Source organism: Corapipo altera, unplaced genomic scaffold, assembly GCF_003945725.1.
Source record: "Corapipo altera isolate COAL_440 unplaced genomic scaffold, ASM394572v1 1b, whole genome shotgun sequence".
Lineage (NCBI taxonomy): Eukaryota > Metazoa > Chordata > Aves > Passeriformes > Pipridae > Corapipo > Corapipo altera.
In genome coordinates this window covers 11,126,632-11,151,538 of record NW_020884881.1, presented here as the reverse complement: position 1 = coordinate 11,151,538, position 24,907 = coordinate 11,126,632, and the positions used below count along the sequence as shown (strand labels likewise).

Here is a 24,907-nt window from a genome sequence, read left to right as displayed (position 1 = left end):
AGGTGAAAACTCTGACTTAGTACTCAGAGGACACTGATCATCAGTTCTTAGCATGCTTACCTGTGAGAGTGGAGGCTCATGCAAATCTAACTGCATTCGCTGAACTACCTCCAAGAAGTCCTCAGCATGAAAACAAATTACATCTTTGGTTATACGAGGCTGCTCAGACCTACAGAAGAGCAAGAAGTGCACAGTCAGTAGCTGAAATGAACATGCCACATAGGATAACAAGAAATCTGCAAGCAAGGATAAAGCAAATTATTTAAATTAAAAAAAAAAAACAATTCTAGCATAACCTAGATTCTTAAGAAAAAAAGGTTGACCAAAATGGTTAATTCTAAAACACTTTATCATTGAACTGGTTAAACAAATTAACCACAATTTCTTTATAAGTGGCAGTAAAAGCAGCCATAAAAGGTCAACAAAACACACAATTTTTCATTTCTATTTTTAACTGACCTCTTGTCTGCCCTGATGCCAACACACAGATGTCCCAGATACGCTGGGCTTACTCTGTCAACACTCCAACATGATACTCCCATCAGGTACCTCAGAGCACACAGCAGTCTGACTGTGGGCACTATGGCAACCACTGCTCAGGATCTCAGCCTCAAACACCTTGCTCAGAGTTCGGAGTAAGAGCTGATTCTACATTAAGCTGCCACAATGCCAGTAATCAGCCAATACTGGCATCCTTCACAAAACAACCCTTAAAAATACATCCCTATTTGTGGTCACTAGAGAGTTACAGGAATTGGGCTTTGTCTTCGTATTCAAACTGCTAGGAGAAATCATCTCTTGTCCCAAAATGTCTCTCCCAAAGAAATGCACACTGTATAATTCTTCTGGAGTCACTTTCTAGAATTAGCCAACAAAAGGCAAAAGCAGCTACAATCTTTATCCCTTTCTGATCTAAAGGCCAAACTCTGTTCCTCACTGGAAACACATAAAACTAATCTCTGTGTGTTTGTGAGGAGTGTTTGATTTTTAAAAGGATTTTTTTTTTTTTTTTGAAATGTGGTGATAGGAAGATTTCATTTATACAGGATAAAGCTCACTCTGGAGTGGTTTTGCAAGTGCAATTTCTCAGCCAGAAAGAACCTGGTTGATGATTTCCTTCCTTCCTCCTCCGCAGAGTCCTCCTGGGGCTGACAGGAGTGCAGCACCTCAGCCCACAGCTGGCACAGGCTGCACACACGGGTGCTGCCCCTCAGAACCACGGACTGGAACCAGGGATCAGAACCATGATCCACTGCTGTCCTCCTGCCTCCCCCACCTGCAGGGCCAGGACAGCTCCTGACATCCCTGGGTACATCCCTCGCCCCACTCCTGCCCCTCCACAAACGGGACACAAATCAGACTTACAGGGGCCCAGGGGAGGAGCTGATGCAGCAAAACTGTTTGATACATTTCGGAGTCTATTTAATGGATGTGCAAATGCACTTTTTTTAAAAACAAGATGATAATTTATTTTTATATAAATATATGTGTCACGTTATTACCGTTCCAGGAAGCAGGCAATGATGTACAGTTCACTTGGGCTTTTTAAACTTCAGAGAAGTGTTTATTTTATTTAGGTCATGACCTCAATAAAGCAAAAAATAACCAGTCTGAGGCTATTTTCAGGAGAAAAAAAAATCCCCAAGTATGCTAGGGAGACTTTTCAGACCACATTATTTTACAAAGATTAAAGTAGTTCTCTACATTTTGATCTATATACCCCTGAAGAGGATTAAAGCATTGAAAGCAAAAAGCTTCAGAAACATTTCTAATCAGTGGCATTAAAAATATTAGCTACATTAATCGACCTTTTATAATGTAGATGTGTTTGTTTGTAACAAATATTAATTTGCATTTGAAGTTACCACTATTTGTAAATGAAGTTAAGAATTAAAATAGATTGAAAGAATATTTCACGTCCTAAGAGAACTTAAATCCAAAACAATGTCTTTTTCCCAGTACATTCTGGTTTATGTATTACCATTCCTATTCACAGTCCCTATATGTCTCCAGCAGGATGCATCACCAACTGCTGCAATTCTATATCACAAAGCACAACATTCCTTTTCCAAACAACTGAGAAAAAAAACAGTCAGATAATTTTAAATTCTGCATTTGTAGATTTTATCATTAGCACAACTTTGAGATATTTTTGTAGAACCTTAAATTTAGAGCGTACCCCCAAGCAAAACAGTACCACAGTACTTCAGTTAACATCCAAAAAGGCATTAAATCAAAACAGAACTGTAAGATGGCTTCAGAAAAACCCATTTAAGCCCCTATTAGAGTATTAGTTAAAAAAATATCATAATCCAGTAATTTTACAAAGTATCTCAAATCAAGAGCCTGTCATATTTGGGAAAAGAAAGTATTTTGAATAAGAAAAAAATAATTTATGTTTAATTTCCAATCATGTCCTCTAACCCTAAAACCTGCTTTTTGCCTTTCAACAGTTCTGTTCCTGCCTGTTCTGAACAAACCAATTATCCCACCTAACACCAACATTTGTGCCTATCAATTACTAAATAAATTCTACTTTCTTTAAATCTACAGCAACTTCTTGATTATAAAGCTTTTTTGGCACACTCAATCCATTTTCATACTAAATACGAACAATCAACTCAGTTCAGCCAATCCAGGAATTGCTTTATTTTCTCCTCACAGAAAACATGAATTTTAGATATCATTAGATATCTAATCATTATCATTAGAACATGTGCATTTTTACTGCCATAGTGCCTTAATCACCCCAGAATATCTCCAGCTTTTCAGGTTCAATGAACCATTCAAACAGATTTTAAAAAAAGCAAGCAACCAAAAAAACCAAACAAGCCAGATTTCTTAAAACTTCCACTCATGTTGTTTCCTTTAAAATAAATCTACTCACAGATTGCAAATTATGGTAAAACTAATATCTGAAATTATTTTAATGTGTTACATTAATCAATGACGCTTCATCATCATAAGCCTTGATTAGGTCTCATCATGTAAGTACACTGAAGTGGCTTTTCAAAATTATAGAGAAGTGGAAAGGGAAAGGAGAAATTATCATTTAGGCCAAATCAAGCTTGAAATACATAATTTTTATTGTGTTGCTTGTGCTGTATATTTTCCTCCTCTCCAGACATCAGTCCCAAATTTTTTATTCTGCATTAAAAGATATCTTTTCAGTCCTTATGCTGAAATCAAATGCTGATATTTCTTTTATGTTCCCCAAACTGAAGTACTTTCAACTATGTTATGAAGTTATAGGATGAGAATGGGAAGAATTACTATCAATTTAAATTCTTATTAATCGCCACAGAGATTCTCCACAGAGAAGTGTAGGGAACAGAATAAAGGTCTCTATGTAACCTTTGTTGATCTCACCAAGGCTTTTGATACTGTGAGGAAGAAAAGGTCTATGGCAGATTTTGGAACGTTTAGGATGTCCCCCCAAGTTCCTTAAAATGATCATCTCACTCCATGAGGATCAGCACGGCCAAGTCAGATATGGCAATGCACTTTCTGAGTCCTTTCTAATTACCAGTGGTGTGAAACAAGGCTGTGTACTGCTCCAACCCTATTCACACTCTTTTTCAGCATGATGCTCCAAAGGGCCATGGCAGACCTCGATGATCAGGACGGTATCTACATTCGATACCGTACTGATGGAAGCCTTTTCAACCTAAGGCGACTGAAGGCCCACACCAAGACCTTAAACCATCTTGTCTGGGAGCTGCTTTATGTTGATGATGCCGCCCTTGTTGCCCACACAGAAGCAGCTCTGCAGAGTTTAACATCCTGCTTTGCAGATGCTGCTGAGCTCTTTGGGCTGGAAGTCAGCTTAAAGAAGACAGAAGTTCTCTATCAGCCGGCACCTCAGGAAGTCTTCCATCATCCCCATATCACCATTGGCCAATCAGAGCTCAAATCAGTCCAGCAGTTTAATTACCTAGGTAGCCTCATCTCCTTGGATGGTAAGATTGATGAGGAGATACATAACAGGTTAGCAAAGGCATACGGTGCTTTCAGAAAACTCCATAAAAGAGTATGGCATAATAAAAGAGTATAGCATAATAAACAGTTGAAGAAAAGTACCAAGATCAGTGTTTACAGAGCCACTGTGCTGTCTACTCTCTTATATGGATCCGAATCATGGGTCATCTACCGCCACCACCTGCGTCTCCTAGAACGCTTCCATCAACGCTGCCTCCATACAATCCTAAACATCCACTGGTCACATTATGTGACCAATACATCTGTTCTAGAACAAGCAGCAGTCACAAGTATTGAGGCCATGCTGATGAGAACACAGCTGCGATGAGCAGGGCACGACTCCAGGATGAAGGATCACCACCTCTCTAAGATCCTGCTCTATGGTGAACTTGCCACCGGCTGCCGCAAGAGAGGAGCCCCGAAGAGAAGATACAAGGACTCCCTGAAACAACATCTCAGCCTCGGCCATATTGATCATCATAACTGGTCTACTCTGGCCTCCAGCTGGGAGGCCTGGAGACACACCATCTATGATGTTGCTGTTTCCTTTGAGAACATACACAGGATCACTCTCGAGGAGAAAAGACAATGCAGAAAGAATGGTGCCTTGCAGAATTTACCACCTAAGGAGTCTTTCTGCTGTGCCTTTTGCAATCGGATATGTCTATCTCGTATTGGCCTTATTAGCCACCAGCGTGCTTGTAACAAATGTGGATAGAGCCTTTCCTAAATCTTCATTTGCGAAGCCCAGCCATGACAATGATGAATCTCCACAGACACCCAAGTTCAGGGAGTGGGGCTTTGTTTGGTTGTTTACTTCCTTCGAAAGTCTCTCTCTCATATGTGCAAAGTGTAATTTAAAATACTCAGACCTACACAGTTATCTCAGCTCTTGCCCTGCTACCACTGCTTAGTCTTAATTCACCCCAGTGTCTCAGCCAAGGCAAGCAGGAAGTTGAAGGCTCTCACTATCACCAACCTGAAGAGGAAGGAAACTGCAAAACCTCAGAGCCCAAAAGACAAACACATTACAACCTGAACAATCCAGTTCTTCCCCAATGGCAATTATTCTATTTTCTACATCAATGCACTCCTGCACTGTAACACAAATTCATCCAAAAGGGAATTTACCCTTCTAATTTCTAGACACACAAAGAGCAAAAGGTATTTATAGCATTTACACAGGCAAAGGTAAGATCCAAAACTAAGGTTGTTCTCCCAAAGCAAGATCAGAAGATCATGAAAAATGCTTCTTAGATCTGGGCCAGGAAGCCCATATGATTATGGGCTTTTTATCTGGCCAACATGTAAGCAGTTTCAAATGAGACACATTCATTTCCTGAATCTTATATGGGAATTCCAAGGACAGACACCAAAGAATTTTGCACAGCTTCCAACAGGATTCTTCCTAGGTGATCTACCATTAAAAAAATTATGGTTATAACAGCCATGACTTGGAAGCAGAAGCATAAGAATTCTGCTCATTTCCACACAACACAAAGAACTGCCAGAAGGTCTCCATGTGCACCTCTGAGGCAGCAGCTCAGGTCAGTCCACATACACCATTTAAAGCAAAACCAAGTGTGAAGTGTTTTTACATCATTTAACATAACTCAGTTACAGCAACTCAATCACAACTGTCAGTGCAAGGTACCTTTCTAGTTTCTACCCCACACCAGAGTCATATGCAATCTAGCAAAGGACAAACATATCTAGTGCCCAACCAGTATCTACGAAGTCTTCATCAAATCTCTAATCTTAGATTAACCCATCCTGCACTCCTTCTACCAACTATAAATGGAAATTCAGGCAAACAAACATTTTTCAAACATCTAGAGGAAGCCAACCAGCACCTACCACTCCCCACAGTGCACAGCCTTCAACACTCCCACAGCAGCTGTAGTCTGTCGTTCAAAGCCTTGTCCTATGTGATCTGCATGGGCTCGTGTCCGGTCTTCAAATAGCATTTCACGGGGTTCACTGGTTCGAGGTAGGTACTGCAAGTTTTTTATTTCATTGGTAGTTCTGTGTAAGAAAAAACAGTAACAGTGATACAGAAATTTCTCTGAATCATCTTATTTCCATCACAGTCAATAGGATTGGTTTTCTCCCTTCAGTGAAAACATAGGAGTTAAATGAGGAAAACAGTATCTGTTAAGACAAATTAAAAATGTAACAAGCTATGCAAAGAATCAGAACACCTGTTTCAGTTAAAAAAAAAAATTAAAATAAGGACAAAAAACACAACCAACACTAATAACAACAAAGTGTCATGTCCCAAAGTGGACTAAAAGGCCTTAATGACTGAGCAGCCTCACTCACAGTCCCCATGCACAAACACAAAGAGCCCCAGAGCTCTATATAAGCTCAGACTTGGACCCTCAGTCCTGGTCTGTGCCATGCTGCAGGAGTACTGGTCTCCATCTCAGCCAGAGGTGTGCTGGGCCACAGACTTGCTTCTCAGCTTGTCCTCAGGACAGCTTCATCATGATGCACCTACGTGGCAATCTCTGGACCTGATCCTCCCTGGCAGACTGACTTCCTGGCTTGATCTCAGACCCGCCCCATCACCACACACTTGCCTGACACACTGGGGTCTGGGTTGAATCTCGTCCCCAAACCCCATGTCTGCCCTACCTGCTTTCCTCAGGCACTGTGAGGTCATGGTCAGGAAACTGCCAGCCTGACTATTAGTCAGAGATTTCAATTGTCTCTGAGGTCTTTCTTAATCATTCATGTTTTTACCAAACTGCTGGAAAACGTGTATTTAGTTCCATGTTGAAGAACTTGGTATGAGAAACAGCAAAGGATTATTTCTTCAGAGTTTAACAGAAGTGAAGGAAACACTGCAGAGTGAGAATAGAGACACAAGACCATCTCCCTGGTCACCTGGAGCCAACACTGTGTGACATTTTTTCCAAGAGCTGTTTATAATGGTAACATAGCAAAGGCTGGAGATTCTCTAGTCCAACTTCCTCCACTCAAACTGAGCAATTTGCTTGGCCCTGTCCAGTCAAGTTTTGAGCAAGACCATGATTCCACAAGCTCTCTAGGCAACCTGCCCAAGTGTTCAACTATCCATACAGCACACTTTTTTTTTCTTATTTTAAATGGATTATCTTGTAATTCAGTTTGTGTCCACTATCTCTGGTCCTGTCCTGGGAACTACTGGATCATGTCTTTCTTAAAACCTCCTATGAAATGTTTATATACATTGATATGACCCCACTGAGCATTCTTTTCTCAAGAGTAAATCCCAGTTCTCCCAGGTCACCATATATGCTCCTGTATGGCCATATCTGTCTAGGCCTGGTGAGCTCAGGACTGGGCACAATACTCCAGACATGTCTCACCAGTGATGAGCAGAGGGGCAGAACCCTCTCCCTCAACCTGCTGGCAGTGCTTTTCCTAATCCTGTCAAGGAGGCTGCTGCTTGGCTTTGTTACAAAAGCACACTGATGGCTTATGGTCAGTCTGTCCCCCACTAGCCCCACAAGTCCTGCTCTGTCCCGCAGCTGGTCCCAGCCTGTGCTGGATCATGGGATTATTCCTCTCAGGTGCAGGACTTTGCCCATCCCTTTTAACTTCCTGAGTCCCCTGGAGTTGGCCCATTTCTACACCCTCTCAAGGTCCCCAGCACATCAACTCCTCCTTCCAGTTTTGTATCACCTGCAACTGCTGAGGGTGTGCTCCGTCTCACAATGCCATTAATGAAGATGCTGAACAATAATGGCACAAGGTATCAAGGCTTGAGTTACTCCAGTAGCAAATGCTTTTCAGTTGGACTTTGTGCTGCTGCTCACAACCCTTTCAGCACAGCAGTGAAGCCACTTCTTGGCCCACTTCACTTACCTATCAGTCTAGTTTGTCCTTTGTTAATCTATTAGGACATTATGGGAGTCAGGTGTCTGCTGCAGAAAGCCTTGATAAATTTGAGACAAACAACACCCCTGGCACTCACCCTGTGAGCCAATCATTTTGTTGTAGATCAGGTGGATAAGGCATAATTTCTCCTTTGTTACCCAATACTAACTATTCCCAACTATCATCTTGTACCTCATGGTTGAAATGGCATCTTTCCCAGGATGAAGGTGAGACTGACTGGTCTGCAGTTCCTCAAGTTCTGCTTCTTATCTTTCTGAATGACTGGACCGACATTTGCTTTCCTCCAGTCCTCAGGAACCTTTGCCAATTGCCATGACCTTTCAAAGACAGTGTGGCCTTGCAATGCCACTGGCCAGCTCCCACTGGGTACACACTGCACTTGTGGGTACATCCCAGCAGGTCCCATGGACTTGTGTCTGTCTAATCTCCATGTCTAACATGTTCCTTAACCTGATTTTCCTACACTGAAGGCAAGTAGTCCTTGCTCCAGACACTACTACTGTCTCCTAGGACCTGGCATTCCTGAAAGTAAATCTCCCCAGGAAAGACAAAGGCAAAGAAAGCCTTGAGTATCTTGGCCTCTTCTGTGTCCTTTGTCTCCAGGCCCTTTACCCTGTTCAGCAAACACCTTACATTTTCCTAGTCTTTCTTCTACTGTCCATATGCCTGTACAAGTCCTTTCTGCTCTTCATATCCCTTGTCAAATTCAACTCCAGATGGTCTTTGGCTTTAACTGCACCCCCTTCATGGTTGGACAGTGTTTCTACACTCCTGAGGCACCCAATCCTGCTTCCACTTCTTAGAGCTCTCTTATTGTGTTTGAATTTCAAACAGAAGAACTGCCATGACAATTCCTCATGACACAAAATATTCAAGTTCTGCAGTGGTTGTCTCTACTCTTCAGGTGGTATTTAATACCACAGTAAAGCTTAAAGATGCCACTTAATGTTGGAGTAACTACCTTTTCAGTAAGAGAGAAGCTCTTGTCCCTTGAGGTCATAAATCATCCACTCACGTTTAACAACAGGGATATCAATTCCAGTCTCAAGGCATACATCAGTAATTGTATGGTTGTTCACATTTCCCTGAAGTTTTCAGCTTAAAATTCTACTAAAGCTCCAAAAAGGACCAGAACCTTACTTGGTCAGACAGTAAAAATTCATAATCCGGATCCTTACATAACCAAACAATTTAAAAGTATATTTGGAGATGAAGATTTACAGAGATTTATATTAAGATTCAGTATCAACCAGTTAAAGATCTGGGATAAAACGAATTTGTAGAGAAAGAATACTAACCATATATTTATCAAGTAAGATAATTCAACTTACCTCTTCCTTTTGAAAGGTGACTTTGGCATGTCAGCCACAGGGATCATCTGTTCTCCTGGACGTACCCACATAATGGGACCATCATCACTGTCTTTACGACTCTCTAATTTTAAACTAGAAAGTGTTCCCCATGGCAGTGTACACTAATGGGAAATACAAGCCACAATTTCGAAGTGAGTTACTTTAAAAACTTTTTAAAAGCAGCCGTTATCTGTCACAATGAAAACATTTATGAGAACACTCAGTTATCTAAGCAAGTATCACATAGTCTCACTTTTATAACAGCACTAGACAGCATATTGTTCCCCTTCTCCCAACCCATTCCCTTCTGTCCTTACTTTTAAGAAGGGTGATTCTTCCAACATATCAAGGAATTCAGGGAAGTAATCCCCCACTTCCTCATCAACTGCTCCAACCAGGCTGATCTGTCTCATTGGGCCAGCTCTATACGTACCATGAGAGTATGTTCTTTTTACCTACAAGTAGAATATGACAACAGAAGTTATACCACTACTGTGCAAATCTACATTCAATAAACACCTTCAATCTCTATGCTTATGTTTGTTTTCTACTGACATCAGTCTTCAGTATACTTAAGATTATTATGAAGTCAATTACTATGAACTCAAAGACAGAAATTCTCCTTAAAAATCTATGACATCTTGTATTTTATTTTAAAACCTGAAGATAAACCAGAGTAACTACTTATTGTCTCTCAAGAAAATAACACTCCAAAACAGTAACTGTGAAAAGCTATCAATGTATGTTCTGCTCAGTAACTAATACATAAGGATTCTTACCTGGATTACTCAAGTCTAGCTGAGTTTTTACCTTTTTGCTGTAACAGGTAGAACTCTGAGTTACAACTAATTGAACTCTAACTATTTCCTCTGCTAATCATGCTCTCCAGTATGGCCTCTGTGTGAGCACATTAACTGGAGCTCATTATCACAGTAAAGACAAAGCTCATAAAGAGTTCATATGGGAAGAGAGACAATGATGGTCATTTCCTCACTTTTGCTGTGCTAACACATCTTGTGCTCCCTTCAAACTTTAAGGACTGTAACATTCACCTCTCATGAGAAATCTTCTACTGTGAATTGGAACAGAAACACATATTATTGTGAAGTTTTTTTCAACAATCTGATCTGTTGTGTTAGATCACCAAAATACTTAGGCATGAGATTGATGAGAATTATGTCCCCCTAAGCTTCTTATCTCCTGTTTAACAGGTTGAAAGACACAGTGGTGTAATGAGGTGAAATATGATGAGGTCAAAACAGAGGAAAGAGCAGATGGATTACTCCACACACCAAGTAAGGCTCCTGTACTGCACCTCTAGACATTCTGCATCCAAATCAAGAAAAGAAAAAAAGTGCAAAGAAAACAGCTAATGAAATACCCTTTAGCTATGGTCCTCACCCAGACAGACCATTAAAATTCCTAGTAGTTACAGCAGTGCAAAGGAGAATCAGCAGCAGTTCCTGAAAATAAGACTAAAGCATGGAACACGGAGCAACACTGTGCTCTCCTGAGAAGCTCAACTGATGTAAGCAGATGCATCCCAGAAATGCAGAACCAAATACTTTTCAGATCATCTCAGTCATGTCACACACTCAGGAAATGGAGGAGTACTAAAAGTAGGATTTTACAAAATGTCTGAGCTAATGCTCACCACAGACATCACAAGCCATCACAGACACATGGAAAAAAGCAGTCCTGCTAGACATCAGTATTCCCGTATTCCCCAAATCCTTAGTCATACATTCCTGCAGCTTTTTTTGCACAGACAGCTGGTGATTTTGTGATAAAGCATCAGAAAACATTCATTTCTGCCGAATCTGCATCAGCTCAGTCCTCAGCTACATCTGCACTGTTACAAAGCATCAGGAGCTCACACAACTCAAAGCACTGGGCAAGGAAGGGACACTCATGTGTCATTACTGGCTTACGGGATAGACCAGTTCCAAAGAACCCTAAACCCATTTTCTGAAGCTACAGTCAGTCACAGATTTATGACATTTTATTAAAAAAAACTTAAATGCAAAAGGACATTTCTTCCACTGGCATAAGTGGCTTAGTATTCCACCATTCCAGGCCAGGATATTAAGCTGCTGTTTTCATCTATACCCTTGATTAATGAGAAGCATTTTTCTGCTTTTTTCCATGCTTCCTTCTGCTACCACTACCATTCTCCCAAGTAACGAGTGATCAGATGAGAGGAAATGGTTTCAAGTTGTGCCAGGGGGGGGTTAGATTGGATATTAGGAAAAATCTCTTCACCAAAAGGGCTCTCAAGCACTGGAACAGGCTGCCCAGGGAAATAGTTGAGTCACCATCCCTAGAGATATTTAAAAGATGTGTAGATGTGGCATTAAGCTTGCTCGGCCCCGGCAGATGAACCTTAGGATTAAAGGGTGGGCTCAGTTCAGTGCACACTGTGTCTCACCTAAAAAATCCACTGCGCAGGTTCGAAGGGTAAAGACCTTTCCCAAACCTTCATTCGCGAAGAGTGGCCATAAAAAGATGTGGCATTTAAGTACATGGTTCAGTGGTAGATTTGGCAGTGCTGGGTTAACAGTTGGACTCTTAGAAAGGTCCTAAAGGTCTTTTCCAACCTAAATAATTGTATGATTCATGTAGCATATGATAAACTAGTTGTGAAACTACTCCAAGTGAAAATTCTAAAAATTCTCCTAAAAAATACTAACTTAAGTGAAATTTGGAAAAACTGCGAAGCTTCCAGCTATCAACTCACCAATCTGGCTCATGTACCACTAGATGTTGTCAATGAAGCATAAAGTCAAAGTATTTAAACCCAGCATAATGCTTGCTTAAGGTGGATCAATTAAGAACTTTCTTACCTATGCCCCAAAAAAGACCATGCCAGTGAAAGATCAACTCAACTTTTTTAAGCATTATTTGTCCATCCCCTTTCACTCCTAGCTCTCCCTGGTCAACTATGCTTCCCTCATTCCCCAGGCACCACAGATGGCTTTTCAAGATCTACCTTAGGATGGTGAAATACCAAACTTAACGCTAAGATAATGTCAAAGTTACAAATGATGAGTGGTTTCTTCTGGGACCATGTTCAGAGTTGTATCATTACAAATACAGACTGAAATGTCTGAGTGCTCAAGAACTCTGTGGTGGCTTAACCCCAGGCAGTGCATACTGATCTTACAGCCCCCTGCTCACCCACTGCCTGCAATGGTGAGACATGGGAGAGAGTGGGAAGAGCAAGGAAACGCAGGGGTCCAGATAAAGACAGTTTATAGGAAAAAAACACCCAGTGGTGTTTTTCACCACTCTCTAACTCTCACAAGCAGACTGATGCCCAGCAGTCCCTGAGCAATAGGTACCTTCCAGCAAATACTCCCCCCTCAGCCCCCTCAGTTTTGTATTGCTGAGCATGGTGTTATATTGTATGGACTATCCCTGCAGTCAATCTGGACCAGTTGTCCCAGCCATGTCCCCTCCCAGCTTCTTGCCCACCCAAGCCTACAGCTAGGGGGTCCCGAAAGCCTTAACACTGTGCAAATGATGCTCAGCAACAGCCAAAACACCAGTGTGTTATCAACAGTTTTAGCCACAAACCCAAAACAGTCCCATGATAGGCTGCTACAAACTCTGACCCACCCAGACCCAAGTATGAACAGGAGATAAATGCTGGTGATCAAAGGAGGAGATTTGCTCTCTTTTCTCTTCTTTCCTGCTAGCATTAGGTCTTCTGAAGACAGACAGGGAGCAAGTTTAGGGAAGTGATCTGAATTTAATCCAGGAATTACCCAAAGAATTTATTTACTTTAGAAAATTTTAAAATTAAATAAAGACATAGGCCATAAATACTAATGCCTGGCCAGAAAGAACAAGAGGGAATCTGAAAGAGGAGGCAGCTGCAGGCAGTGAAAAGCAACTCCCATCTCATCTCCTGCATGGACTGGGTTGAAGCACACTAAACCCTAGTGTCAGGAGAGACTATTTTAGATTAAAGAATTAGATAAATATATATAAAAAGGTGAGGTCATTCTTAGACAGGAGAACTAGCTAATTTTCACTCACTCCCAAATTAGCTGCTTCTAAATAATAATGTGAAAACACCAAAAACCTCCCACTGATGTTTGACCAATGACAAATGTAAAATTAATCCCTGTAAAGACAACCACTAAATAAATATAATCTATGGCACATTAGATAACAGTAATGTTTTCTTTTACTGCAAGTGTCCTTTGGTTGATTTGTTCACAGGAACAGAAACAGATTCCTGTATGCATTTCTAAACTCACAAAAACAATACTGATGTACTAAAACTAGTACTTACTTATTGAGTTCTACACATTAAATTATGCACTGACCACAAGAGAAGTATTATACACTTTTTATAAGGTAAACTTCCTGGATGTAATTTCACAGGCTACAGTGTGACTATGTTACAATGTTACAAATTTGCTCAAATAAATAGCTGAAACAATCTAAATCCAGAATAAAAGAAGGAACCCAGGACATGCTGCTCTTCTAGCATGTGGTCACGAATGAATACACACAAAAATCCCCAAGTAATCCCCAAGTATAATACCATGGACAGGTAAGAGAGATAGAAATATATCAAATAATAAACATGACATTCTAACTTCTTTCTTCTCATACAGCTTAAATTTGAGGTATGTCACCTAAAAAAAAGGAGATCGTGTCGCTCTCTTGCATCACAGTAATGGACTAGTATGGCCTCAACTGATTTTCTAATGTAATAGCAAATATTCTGACAGAAATGTCTTGATGTCTAACAAGAATGTGTAGACTAAATGTGAATCTACAGATATATAATACTGAAAACAAGATATTTGGGCATTACCATCCTACAAATATCCAAGAAACATTTTAGACATTATATGTTAAAGATGTTTCCATTTTCTGTTTGAAGAAGTCACAAAGTGGAAGGAACAATCCAGAGAAAACAAGCATCTCAAGAGATGAATTTAAAAAACAAACTGGGGCAAGTCACAACTGAATTCCTATTTTTAATATAGTAGGGTTTGGGGGTGTTCTGGTTTGGGTTTTATTTGATTTTTTTTTTTCTGTTGAAATTTTATCATTTTCCTGTTAGAATTTTAAAAGGTTTAAATTTATTTCAATTTTTCACCTTTAAAACCAGGAAGGTCTGGCAAAACAGTCCTCAGAGTAAAAAAAACAAACAAACAAAACACCACCACAAAAAAACAAAACTCTCAATTGAATGCAGAGAAACCCACAAAGAAAGTTCCACCAAAGACCAACAAAAAACCCAAACCCATTAAATCACCATGACAATATGCAAGGACATTGAAGGAATAGAGGGCTTCCATTTCACTACACAAGTGCGCAAGCAATGCACTTCCACAATGCACATTTGTATCTCAGAGTGGAAAATATCCAATTTCACATTCAGCATAATCTCAAACGCTATGGCCATGTAGCATTCTTGCTTATTTGATACATTTTGATCCAGTGCCCAAAAGCTTCCTGTTCCTTGCCAACTCTTTTCAAATCCTTAATTGATAACATATATTTTTAATTCCAAATGGGAACCAATACTGAACAAATATTCATCAAAATTGCTCTGATTTTAAAAATACTTGCAAATCTGCTTAGCTGCTTTTTACTACTAAACTACATGTACATCATGCTACTTCCTTTGCCTGCCTTTCTTTTTTTTAGGTCAGGGTTTTGCTATCAGGATGGGGTGTGTTGACAGATCTGGCATTGCTCAAAGGTGATCCATTGTCATTGTCACTTTTACCACTGTAGATCATTTATCACCTGACACGTTTTATCTTGCAACTGAAATACTCAAATAATGCCACAGATGGACAGAAGTTTTTAAAAGGAAGATGACCTTGCTTATATTCTGAATTCTAGTGACAAAAAAACCAAACAGTGAAGCAGCCAACAAAGAATTTTAAAAAATTAAAAACTAAGGATAGCATCAATTGAATACCTTCATGGAAAACGACCTTGTGAAAGTGAAGTAACTGTTACTGCCCTTGTAGCTCAGGAAGATCCATAACAAGGGTCAGTCTCACATCCTGTCCAAGCTGCCAGCACAAACCTCTAGGGCTTTATTTAGGTTTGAGGTTTGTTAATAAGGAATATGTGACTAAAAAGAGCAACATACGACTGTCATCTGGTATTGATTGGTTGAAACTGTCAAGAAGCAATCTAAAAGATGGTTGTTTTTTAAGTGGAAAACAAATGAGCATGTGTCCAGTGTCATTCCCTGTGAACTGATTCTTTGTTCAGTGGTATTCAGTAAGTGAAAACTTTTTTTTGCTTTAAGACAATAGGTTGCCATCATCATCTATCAAAAAAAGTCTCTTACACGCAGTCTTACAGATTAGTTTTTAAAAAACGGATCTTTTTTAGATTTTTTTTTAGATAAAGAATCTTTTAAGATTTTTTTAAAGAATTTTTTAGATAAAAAAGAGAATGGGACAATATGTATGCTTTAACAGAGCTAAAATTCAATTTTCCATCATCTAGAAGGAATAAAAAAAAATGAGAGGAGGCTGTATTTTGGAGGACTTGCATAATAGCAAGCAGTTCCTAAAAATGTTACAACTTTTTAATAAATAACCAAACATTTGAATAGCTTAAAAGCAAGCAACAAATTCTATTGAAAACAAAATTCTACTGAAGCACAACTCAAAAGACACATAGTTTCAATAGAAAAGAATTCTTTCCAGAACACAGGAACATAACATAATATAGGGAAAAAGACACTGCACAAATCTTTAACAATAAGGAAATTAAACACTGACCAATTATTTGAGATTTTCTTTAAAGAAAAATATTTTCAGCAATTCCCCTCAAACACTAAAGGAACTAATATTCTCAAGCAGGATTTCACAAATTAGAAAAGGACTAAACAGCAAAAACCTCTCTGCAAAAGACAAACATTTAAGAGCTAAACAAGGAGGAGAGCAAAGAGAAGACAATATTAAAATACGCTAAAAAAGAACCGGAATGACAATTCTGCCTGCAACGACAACCCCTCATGTGAAAAGTCACACCACAAACGTGAACTGTCATTACTATTGCAGTTCTTCCTTTCACACACTTATTCATTATTTGTATATTCAGTGTCCATCACAGTTAACATGGCAACATGAAGTTATTTCAGACTGGGAACAAAACCAAAAAAAAAGATTTCTCTGAAGACGCAAACTGCCTGTTGTTATGGAATGGGGCTGATTGTGTAGTCCCACACTCATCCTTGAGCTACCTCTGGCATAATAAAATAGTATAATTTGCTAACTCAGTAATAAAACCAATCCCTCAACCCCTCAAGAGTAGTTAAGTTTTCTGCTGGATTAATGAACCAAACTGGCTCACCAGTTTGAGAAGCAGCCCAGCTTGGCACAAAAACATGCAACTGGGAGAGAAGAAGGAATGAAGACACTCTTTTAGCAGCAGCAGGTGCCAGATTGGCTCTGACCACTTGTCTAACACTGAGCAGTTAAGAGTGACTGTTCCTAAGCTGAACAGTCTTAATGATGTGTATCCTCACATACCTACAGCACAAAGGTAGCAAGGTAAAAAGAAACAAAGCTTTAATCAATCAGTGAAAACTCCAAGTTGTGTGGTGCAGTTAACACGATGGAAGGAAGGGATGCCATCCAGAGGCTCAAAAGGTGAACCTCATGAAGTTCAACAAGGTCAAGTGAAAGATCCTGCACATGGTTCGGGGCAATCCCATGCACAAACACAGGGCAGAGAACTGATTGGGAGCAGCCCTGGAGAGGTGCTGGTGGGAGAGAGGCTGGGCATGATCTGGTAATGTCAAAATGCCCAAAAAGCCAAACGTATCCTGGGCTGCATTCCCAGCAGCATGGGCAGCAGATCGAGGAAGGGGATTCTGCCCCTCTGCTCCACCCTGGTGAGACCCCACCTGGAGTGCTACATCCAGCTCTGTGGTGGAAGGGCAGGACTTCTTGGAGCAAGTCCAGAGAAGGGCCACAAAGATGATCATAGCACTGAAGCACCCCTCCTATGAAAACAGATCCTTCATAGACAGACTAGCATTCTTCAGCCTGGAGAAGAGGCTCCAGGGACACATTACAGGAACCTTCAAGTACCTAAAGGAGGCTACCAGAGAGCTGGAGAGGGACAATTCACAGGGCGGGACAAGAGGGAATGGCTTCAAACTGAACGAGGACAGGTTTAGATTAGATATTACAAAGAAATTCTTACTGTGAGGGTGGTGAGGCACCAAAACACATTGCCCAGAAAAGTTGTGGATGCCTCATCCCTGGAAGTGTTCAAGGCCAGGTTGGATGGGGCTCTGAGCAACCTGGTCTAGTGGAAGGTGTCCCTGCCCATGGCAGGGTGGTTGGAACTAGATGACCTTTAAAGCTCCCCTCCAATGCAGGCCATTCTATGATTTTAATTCAAAACCACAAAGTCAATCCTTCAATGTTGGAAGACAGTAACACACCCTCTTAAAGAAATAGGTGTCAAGAGAAGACAGAAGAGTTAGAGACCATATAACCTAATTTCAATTTCCGGAAAAAATACTTAGCTACATACAACCATCAACCACCTAGAAAAGAAGATAATAAAAGCTAATAAACATGGACGTGAAGAAAACCAGTCAAGTCAAACTAACTTTTCTATGACTGGATAGGCTTTTTCAGAGGACCAGTACAATCTCAACATTTGACATTTGCATTATGTTCTCAAAACTGCTACAGAAAACATGGTCTAATAAGAACAAAGAGGGGGCAGTCTTGTCTGTGCTCATGTAATCATATCAATCATATCCTTCATATCTTTCCTTTGAACATAGTGTATCCTCATGAAACCTGCAAGTACCACAAAGCTGCAAGTCTACTGTAGGAGAGGATCAAAACTAACAAGATCTTGAAATTGGAGAAGGGGTCTGAATGAAAAAAATTGTAATTCAATTTGAACAAAAGCGAAAACTATGCTCACACATATATAACGAACTGCATAAATATGAAAAGAGGAGTAACTCAATTACAGGAGCTGCTGCTACAGGAGATCACAAACTGCTCTGAAAAAAAGAGAAGGAATAGATAACTAAGAGCAATAATCTGCAAGACGCTTATAGCCATCTTCTCACAGTCCTTGACATCAATACTCTAGGCAAACACTGCCCAGGACACAAACAGGATGACTGAAGAGAGTGTAAGTGGAGAGCAGTAAGACCAATAAGGGTGTAACATGTAATGGTAGACTGAAATAACTCAAAATTCCTTCATCTGGTGGGAGGGGAAAGGAATACAGGGAAAACTGAAAGGAAAGGATAAATTGTTTGCCTTGTCCAATAAGATCAGAATAAAAGGATAAGAGGACAAATAAGAAAAAAATTGTTTTTACAGCAGATGTCTTTGGAAAGTGTCAAATCACCTAAAGATCTCCAGCAAAAGACATCAGACAAGGATTTGTCATACCTGGTTTAAAAATAGTTAATCTTTTCTTGAAGCACAGGAATTGTTGGGTATTGCTCAGCATTTTACTTTATCTGTACTAAGAAGTTGCCTCTGGGACAAGACAGTAAAATCAATGCACTAAGCATTGTTCCAGTTAAACATCAAGTTTGTGCTTTGGGGTTTCAGCAAGGCAATAAAAATTTACACTTGCACAGCATGAGGACAGTAATGTGTTCAAAATATTAGTGGCATTTGTTCTCAACAGAAGTAAATAGCTTAACTGAAGTGATGTAAGCTGCAAGTAGGGGGTAAAAGCTGATTATTTACATTCTTTAAAATCCTCCTAAGAGCCTGACAAGATTCACAGCTATCAGGTAACTGATGCAGCTGTTGCCATCTACACAAATGGTGGAGCCCAGGGATGATGGAGCTACAGAGAACAGTTTTCCACTGCCTGAAGGACTGACTGACTGACTGGCTACAAGGTTATCCAGACTAATTCCATTTTGCCCAATTACAGAAACAGTCTGACTAAGCCTTTCAATCAGTTCACAAACAGCTATTCCAGTAACTCAAAAAAATTTTAAGGAGTACTTAAGCACCAAGCTAGGTGAGGAAAAACTCCCAATTCCTCTCCCTCCAAAATTTAAAAGCTAATTCTGATTAGACAGAACCAGTTTCAATACAACTTCCTCACTCCTGTGCCTGCTGTACCTACTCTCACAAGCTTCTGTCCACTTCTAATCTAACAATTAAAACTATATTACTCATGGCACAGGTGTATTGGGAAGGACAGTGAGAGGGGTTTAATTTCAACTCTACAATCGTGAAAACTAAGTAAATTACTTGAAAGATGCAGACTTTCCGGGTAAAACTAGGAGAACTCCAACCATTTTGACCTCACCAACAGAATTTACTGTGAAATCTGCCTCTTGCCACAGAACCCAACGACTTCAAAATAAGCATTACTTAAAATGAGAAAACCTCACCTGCTGCAAAACAGGAGGTGAAGATTATCAAGTAGTACTAAAATGATGAATGTCAGAAATAAAAACTGATAAAACACACTACAATACTTTCCATTTCAGGCTTAGCTCATCCTTCTTTCTCTTTTTTTAATACTTTTTTTAGATATTTTTAAATATTTAGGTTTGTCAGACTGATTACATGTGCTACAGTGTGTTCTCAAAAACAACCGAAGAACCTCATTTAGCCTCATTTCAGTGTTTTAGTCAAAATTAGCAAAGCAACACCCAAGTTTCTTAAGACTAATTAAGTCCAAGGTACATACTCAAAGCAGGCTTGATAAAACCAACTTCCTATTTAAACCTCAGAAAACAACTTACTCTATACAAGAACTGGTAGCCATTGCTCAGGCAGCTCAGGACCACAGCACAGAGCTTGGGCAATGTAGGAACAGAAAACCACATTTAAAGTTCCATAAAAATATACTGCAACAGCACATTAGAATTCCTTTGAAAGATTCATAAAGAACTCAGTGATACAGAAGAATGTTCTCAATCTGCACAGCAAGTCAGAACAGAGAATACTAAGCTAACAAAACATCTCAACCGTAGCAGATCACCTGAGTAGGACAAAACAAGCAACCAGAGAAAGACAAAAAAAAGGACATTATAAGGAAAAACAGAATCAATAGCTAGGTAACCAAGATACTAACTTAAATATTCCAGGAAACAGGGACACTGTACAGAAGACAGTAAGTCTGATGTATGTTTGTACACATTATTTATACTCCATACACCCCTTATTTAGCAAAAATACAAGGAGCCAAGCATTCTCTGTCAAGCAACCAAACCAAGAAGTGATAAAATGCCATGAAAACTAAGAAAAAAACTGAGAGAACACAAAGGAAGATACCAGAACTAAATCTCTAGCCAAGTAAAACACAGCTTAGAAGACAGACCATGGAGCTGACCAGTTGAATGCTATAATAATACAGTTTGGTTTCTTTCTTCTACCAGTCTCTCTCTGCTCCTGTTTCACCTACACAAAAATGGGAATGATGATCACAACCTCAATGAACACTGGACTGCTTTAACTACAGATCTTGATGTTACTACTGTAATACTGATTTAACCTATCCCTTTAGTAAAATAATTCTATTATAATTCACAACAGTAGCATTTGGGCTTTTCTTAACCATGTCTTTAGGGTACATACTGGCACACAGCTATTCTTGCATTAATGCTGCCCAAGATGACAGGCTGGACTTAAGGAACATACTCTGAAGGATAGATTCAGCTGTTTTTATATAAAATGGCCAAAGACAGAGCAGTTCTAGAGAGCTGCCCATGTGATTTTTATGATTAATGATTCAGTTTACATACTAAAAAAACTCCAGTGACTATAGTTCACAAAATATTCATAACCCATGGCAGTAGATATTTTCTTAACCAGCACTGCTAATGTTCTCTTGCAGCAGCATTTCAGTTCTGCATATCCTTCTGGATAACATACACCTGAAATTCATCAATAAATGCAAGTGTTCTACACAAATGTTTATGTAGCCAAAGGCAAAAAGCACGTTTTTCATCAAAAAGATGACAGTGTAACTTACACTTGAACTCCTCAAAATTGTGTAAAAAGTGTAGACTAAACAGTTTAAAGGTGATCCATACAACATCTAAATTCACAAATAATGGAGTTAAATGGGTGAATGTGAGATAAAGTGGATATAAATAAAACAGCATTGAGTTTCTTCATAAGTTGTTTCAGAGTATCTGTATAGGCTTTACACAATACCCTCATCACCAAGGTGGAAATCTTAGAAAGCTAGACATTTTTTCCGCCTGAAGACCTGAAACATGAATAATTTATATGCAACAGAAATGTATATTCTACAGCAAGTTAATAAATAGCAGAGATGATCTTCAATCAGTAGCTGTTGTTAAGAAAGTACACAGTCATTTCCCTCCAGAAAGTCAAGAAAAAATAGATTAATTAAAAGCTGGCTGACATTTTGCCACGTAACTTAAGAGCTTTCCACAGAATACAACCAAGTGGGGGGAAATGCAAGTGGCTAAGGACCAAAGCAGTAGCCATGTTAACAACCCAGTTGTCCTTTAACGACCAATTTTGAAGACTCAAACTACAAACACAACGAAATAATTCTTCCCTACACAGGTTTTATGTATAACATCGTATTAAAGCATTTCAGTTTTATGAAGAAGTTCACACAGACAAACTACAGTTTGGACACCAAGACAGCCACAGCTAAACCATTTCAACCCTCCAAAACTCACACAATTAAGTTTCAGCTACAGAAACAAATTCAAAGAAACCTACACACACAGGCATGCAAACACTTCCCCTCCCCCATAAAATCCAATTTTATGTCTCAGTTAACAGGCTTCTCATCTTCAATATTGCAGAACTGACTTATTACTTAAAGAATTCCCTTGCTTCTAGTCTTCTGTGTCATCCACACAGCACAGCTATTAGCAACTACTCCAAAAAAAATCCCCATTCACAGTTGTTTGAAACCATTATATGACTTTAGAAAGTAAAATGTATAACCTCTTACCTGAGCATGAAAATTTGACATAGTCGTTGTCTCTATATCTTTCTTTCCCAAAATCTCCATTTTCACTGGTGAATTGGGAAAATTAAACGAAAAGTAGTCTAAAAAGTCAGGTAAATAAGTAGCTGCCCCATGAACAATACCCATTACATAGTAAGCTGCACAGTTTTCATTTTCACTAAAAACCAGACCCACAAACTCTTCTGCAAATCTCTCCATCTCCACAGGAGACAAGTGGGAGAGTTCATTACTGTAGGCATGGATAACTGATGCACCTCCGTTAGGCTGGTGCTCAATATGAATCAGCTGTTTGAACTCCAATGTGTCCAACCTTTTGAGTTTATTTTGAACCCGTGGCTCCTTTAACGAGACAAATGGAAACTCACTGTTCTCTGGTATCTTGGACTCACAGTCCTTCTTGGGATCCATATTTTTCCCACTGAAATCCTTAAGATGATCATCTATGATGCCTTTGGTTTCCTGATCCTCAATATCAGAAACCAATCCTGAGCAGATGGTCTGAATGGATTTGCTGTACATTTTTGGACGCTTCCTCTTCTCATTCTCTTTATGTTTCTTTTTCTTTTTCTTCTTAACTTTTTTAATCTGTAGCTCTTCTGCATTGGTTTTTGGTTTCTCCTTCCCACCTGTTGAGAGGAAAAAAAATCTCATAAGACTCTTTACATACATAACATGTACTTAAACGTCAGTATTCCAAGTGACCAAAACCCCCACCGTGGCACAAAAGACCAGAGACCAAAAGCAAGGATCACAATGTGTATCTTAACAAAAACGTAAGAGACACCTGCCATGTTCACATTCTGACTGACAAATAAGCTGACAAATAAGGGAAGGACATCACAAAACCCCAAGTTTTCCAAAGCTGCTTTCACGATTAGTCACAGTTCATCATTCCCTTTAACTGGTCATCAGCAGTTACTGTCCCAGAAAGTCCAGAGAATGTCACAGGACAGCTGTCCAACACTGCCAAATAATATCAACCAGCAGCAGGGAGCTGTTCACAAGATGACACTACTAAAACCTACCCTGTCAGATGGGCTTTACATGGTCATTCTTTCATAACTAAATAAATTGTGTTGAAATATATGTGGGAACATCTAAAAAGTGACATATTAGAAAACAAATAGAATTCAAATGAAACAAAACACACATTAAGGAAAACACTCACAAAACAGAAACTAGCTTCAAGTTTACATAATACACAAACTGAACTGAAAACAAAGTGTAATGGCCCAAAGGCAGAAAGCACTCACTTGGGGATAACACGTTCAAGTGATTCCCAAGGTAAATGCTCTCCTTTGTTTTAAACTGTTTTCCTTCAAGTGCTTTTGGGGCTTTTTTTGCAAGTAATAGAAGTGGGAGCCAAAAAAACTTCTGGCACTACACTGCCCAAAAATCCAGCAGTTGAAATGATTTAGCAAATAGTGAAAGGAAGCTACTGGGTATATTTCAGTGCAAAATTATATTCACAAGTGACTGAAGACCAGCAGGTTCAAAGAGAGAAGCTTAGAAGTTTAGAAACTGAGTATTTCATTGCAAGACCAAGTAATCTCAAATTCACAAAAGTTAGCCAGTCTCTACTACTATGCTGCAGGAGACTATTTTTGGCTTGCAATCCTTGGCCCAAGTAACTCATAAGAGTCCTTTTAAAAAAAAAAAAAAAAAAAGGAAAATAGGAGGGAGGGAGGGAGGAAAGAGAAAAGAGACCACAGTTGTTGGTGCAGGGAATCTCAAATTCTTGCTGATAATTAAGAGGCTTGGACATGGAAAATGCAGCTACTGAAAAGGAGAACATGCAATTTAGACACTTGCCTCTGAGCCTTGTTTGTGACAGCAGCTACACACCTCTAGGATTCCTGAAGTGGAGGCAGGCAAGCTAGTTATGTCCCTGTATTCTATTTTCTCATGGAGGGGGGAGGAAGAAGTGCCCTGAGGTCACTTCATTTCTTACTTAGCCCAAACAAGGACACAGCCTCTAGGACTTCTTAATTTAATAACTACAAAGATTCCCTTCACTCGAAATCAGATTAACATGGCACACTCTGAGCACAATTACACTTTTAGCTAACCGAGTTCAACTGCCAAAAGGTAGAGTATCCTCAGAGTATCTGTCCTTTCTTAGGCTAAATTTATTGTAAAATTAGCATCACCTCTGCAACAGGACTGTTACATCTGGCAGATGCAATATTCACCCACTTCTTTGTTAAATAACATCTTCCTTCTGTCACAAGTCTTTAAATGTAACAGGCATGAAAACACCAGGAAGAGGAGCAACAGGTGTAAAACTAGGTACCTCAGTCTTAGAGGAGTACTGAAAATAGTTCATTGAGAGTAGCAGGGTACTTAAGTGAAATGTCACCGCCTGACAAAAATCACCTACTACTCACATTCTGGGGTATGGTAATGGTGTCATTACGGCACCAACTCCATTCAGGGGGAAAAAAAACCACAAAGAAGTGGTTTATGACAGTGAAAAGTTCTATATTACAGGCTTAGAAATCTCAATCCAAATCTCAAAACGCAGACTACAGAATAGACATTTTTTCCCCCCTCCTGACTGCAGGAATACACAACCAGAAAGCATCCAAGAACATACAGGTATTTCAAATTCTTAAACATGCTTTAACTAATAATTTTTAAATTGTTTCACTCTAAACATGAAAATTTGTTGCTATATTGATGGATATTGCAAAGAAGTCAAACATTTTCAGATATTATATTAG

The 24,907-nt window shown here is 39.5% G+C and overlaps 1 protein-coding gene across 2 annotated transcripts in view; it reads right to left on the bottom strand.

Moving 5' to 3' along the window:
* Window positions 1-24,907, bottom strand: part of RSBN1L (round spermatid basic protein 1 like) — a 53,266-nt gene that overhangs the window by 5,405 nt on the left and 22,954 nt on the right. Inside the window, exons 3-8 of one of the 2 annotated variants that reach the window (XM_027639946.1) lie at window positions 22,550-22,810; window positions 22,167-22,231; window positions 9,533-9,670; window positions 9,195-9,337; window positions 5,836-6,003; window positions 61-169 (exon numbers count right to left, since the gene is read on the bottom strand). In XM_027639946.1, the coding sequence (XP_027495747.1) occupies window positions 61-169; window positions 5,836-6,003; window positions 9,195-9,337; window positions 9,533-9,670; window positions 22,167-22,231; window positions 22,550-22,810 (884 nt within the window). Of the gene's footprint in view, window positions 1-60; window positions 170-5,835; window positions 6,004-9,194; window positions 9,338-9,532; window positions 9,671-22,166; window positions 22,811-24,907 lie in introns of both variants that reach the window. The other variant, XM_027639945.1, reaches the window with a different exon arrangement.